General features: G+C 44.3%; 1 protein-coding gene across 1 annotated transcript in view; it reads left to right on the top strand.

Annotated features, from left to right (window-relative positions):
• Window positions 1-391: 391 nt before the first annotated feature.
• The window catches only part of LOC143021724 (cytochrome P450 307a1-like), a 3,966-nt gene continuing 1,503 nt past the window's right edge, over window positions 392-2,854 (top strand). The window contains exons 1-6 of the mRNA XM_076179402.1: window positions 392-846; window positions 1,005-1,147; window positions 1,306-1,653; window positions 1,765-1,923; window positions 2,063-2,210; window positions 2,366-2,854. The exon at window positions 2,366-2,854 is cut by the window's right edge and continues 1,503 nt beyond it. Coding sequence (XP_076035517.1) covers window positions 423-846; window positions 1,005-1,147; window positions 1,306-1,653; window positions 1,765-1,923; window positions 2,063-2,210; window positions 2,366-2,697 — 1,554 coding nt within the window. The 5' untranslated portion in view covers window positions 392-422 and the 3' untranslated portion in view covers window positions 2,698-2,854. The remainder of the gene's footprint in view (window positions 847-1,004; window positions 1,148-1,305; window positions 1,654-1,764; window positions 1,924-2,062; window positions 2,211-2,365) is intronic.

Here is a 2,854-nt window from a genome sequence, read left to right as displayed (position 1 = left end):
AGGTAGAGAGGTTTAGATTATATGTTTCGGTAATGGCTCTATTTAATGATATCCCATATATACTTTGAACAACTGAATATTCACAGACCTAAATAAAAACTCTCTTGTAAATAGTCAAAGACGCGAGCAAACTCTGGCTACCACAGTCTTTCTTGGACGCGCCTTTGGCTCCGCCCTTGCCGTGAAAGCCAATCACATTCTCCCACTCTCCGTTTCGTCCAATGGCATGCCTCGGACAGAGACGGTAAGCTCCTCCTTTTTGAAGACGACACTTGTGTCTTGTAGATCCTAATGGTATGCAAGTGAGGAGTTGGAAGGGTGGTAGGTGGAGGACTCCTGGCTGAGTATTTAAGGGCCGTCGACACCAGGATCGTCAGTCATTTCTCAGGCTCTGCTCCGTAAGCACAATCACATACATAAACATGGTGGATATTGTAGTGGCTCCTGCAAGTCTTTTACTCATGATGGTGGCAGTCGTCTTGGCGGCTGTGCTCCAACATAGTAAATCTCTACGGGCCCGGCCATCGAGAGTGACTAAATTCGGCCAAGACAGCAAAACAGACGCGGAGGTGGCCATGCTTCCGAAGGCCCCCGGTCCAAAGGGTCTGCCCATCTTCGGAAACCTCCACCAATTGGCTAAATACAAAGAAAACCCCTTCGAAGGCTTCACCATCATGGCCAAGGAATTCGGTGACGTCTTCTCCCTCTCCATGGGTACGATCCCGTGCCTCATCATCAGTTCCTTCGAAAACATCAAGGAAGTGCTCATCAAGAAAGGAAATCTTTTTGACGGAAGGCCCGATTTCTTCCGTTGGAATGCATACTTCAACGGAAACCGTCAACTATGTAAGATTTCTCAATCATTCTTTAGAACCATATAAATTTGCCAAAGCATTGATATATCAGATTTGATTAGTAATTAGTCGGGGGGTCAGTGTATTACCTTTACCCACATCTATTCTGTTCATAGACGTAAACTCATCATCAATTCACTATCTTTCCAGCTCTGGCTCTGTGTGACTGGACCAACGTTCAAAAGACCCGGCGCAACATTGCCCGCTCTTTCCTCCTTTTCCGCCAAGAGTCTCCGCGATTCGATGCCCTGGAATCCACCATCACCTCCGAAATGGTCACCTTCATGGAGGCGGTGAGTCATCATACCTACCTAATCTCATCCAGAACTGAATATTTTCGACCAAAATTAAATATAATGAGTTGTAATCTCGGATATTCATTTCGAAACGTATGATTAATCGATAACTCTCAAAATGTCTAAACTAATTTTCCTTTTCTTTTGTTCTGCAGATTGACGCCAAAGTTAACCAGGAATTCAAGCCAAAGACTCTTGTGTCCTTCTGTGCTATGAACATTTTCACCAGGTACATGTGCTCCACCACATTTGACTACTCTGACTCCAAGTTCGTGGAATGTGTGAGTCTCTTCGACCAAATATTCGAAGACATCAACAACGGACATGTAACGGACTTCCTTCCCTGGATGAGCCCTTTCTTCAAGTCTTACAGCCAGAACATCGAGGACACGTGCGCCAAGATTCGCAACTTCCTCCTCGAGCACATCATCAAGGACCGAACCCAGACTGTCGACTCAAACCAAATTAACGACCTCGTGGATGCCCTCCTGTGCAACTTCAAGGTGAATACTGTTTATACCTGATTCTAAACATGGCTACATCAGAACAGAACAAAACGACCCGCTAGAAAGTTTCTTAGTTCCCCAAACTAACCTTACCCTTTCTTTGAACAGAGTGAAAATCAGGACGAGAATCTAAATCTTGACTGGCAGAATGTTCTCTTCGAACTGGAAGATCTTCTGGGCGGTTCCTCGGCTATCAGCAACATGGTCATCCGAACCCTGTTCTTTACCGCCCTCAACCCAAGAGTCGTCAAGCTCATTCAACAAGAGGTGAGTCATAACTTTAGTCTGCATTGTATGAAGTTGAGACCAATACCTCTATACCATGAGGAAATCCATTTCAAATGAAATATTATAATCATCGGGTTTCTTGGCAAAGAGTTAATGGTTTTGTTCTTCTGCTCCTTAGCTGGATGAAAACTTGGGCTCCAACAACCCTCCTACAATGAGTGATCGTCCTCAACTGAAATTCCTGGAAGCCACGATCCTCGAAGTGCTCAGACACACTTCCTCACCCATCGTCCCCCATCTCGCCAGTGAAGACACATCCATCGGAGGTAAGGACCAGTCAGTTCTGCTACTACTACTACTACTACTACTACTACTACTACTACATGACCCAGTTTCAAATATCCATGCTGCAAATATGTACATTTCTGGTGCCTAACCAAGGAGTTGTAACTAATATCACAATTTCATTGGTGTTCTTCAGGTTATTCCGTGGACAAAGGAACCGTGGTCTTCCTCAATAACTACGATCTCAACATGAGCCCAAGTCTCTGGAACCAGCCTGAAGACTTCTGCCCAGAAAGGTTCTTAGTCAACAATCAGATCAAGAAGCCTGCCCACTTTATCCCCTTCAGCACTGGAAAGAGGTCCTGCATTGGCTCCAAGCTGCTTATGAATGTAATCATCGTCACAATCGGCAACATCCTCCAAAAATATGACATCACCATCCCCAACATCGAAAATGTCGTCCTCTCTAAGGGAAGAATAGCCGTCGAAGGAGACGGCTTTGATATCTGCCTTACCCCAAGGGCGTAAATCAGGACAAGAAATCAAAACACTAAACAAAATCAAAATTAATTGTGTTTTCCGCGAAAGTATTATCATCTCATATAAGAATCAGTTTTGAAGTATTACTCATCTTCATCATCTCACATAGATTGAACAAATCATATTATTCATTACGCATGGTGAC

Source organism: Oratosquilla oratoria, chromosome 42, assembly GCF_046742065.1.
Source record: "Oratosquilla oratoria isolate Oo_2021 chromosome 42, ASM4674206v1, whole genome shotgun sequence".
Taxonomy (NCBI): Eukaryota; Metazoa; Arthropoda; class Malacostraca; order Stomatopoda; family Squillidae; genus Oratosquilla; species Oratosquilla oratoria.
This window is presented reverse-complemented; position numbering and strand designations above follow the sequence as displayed.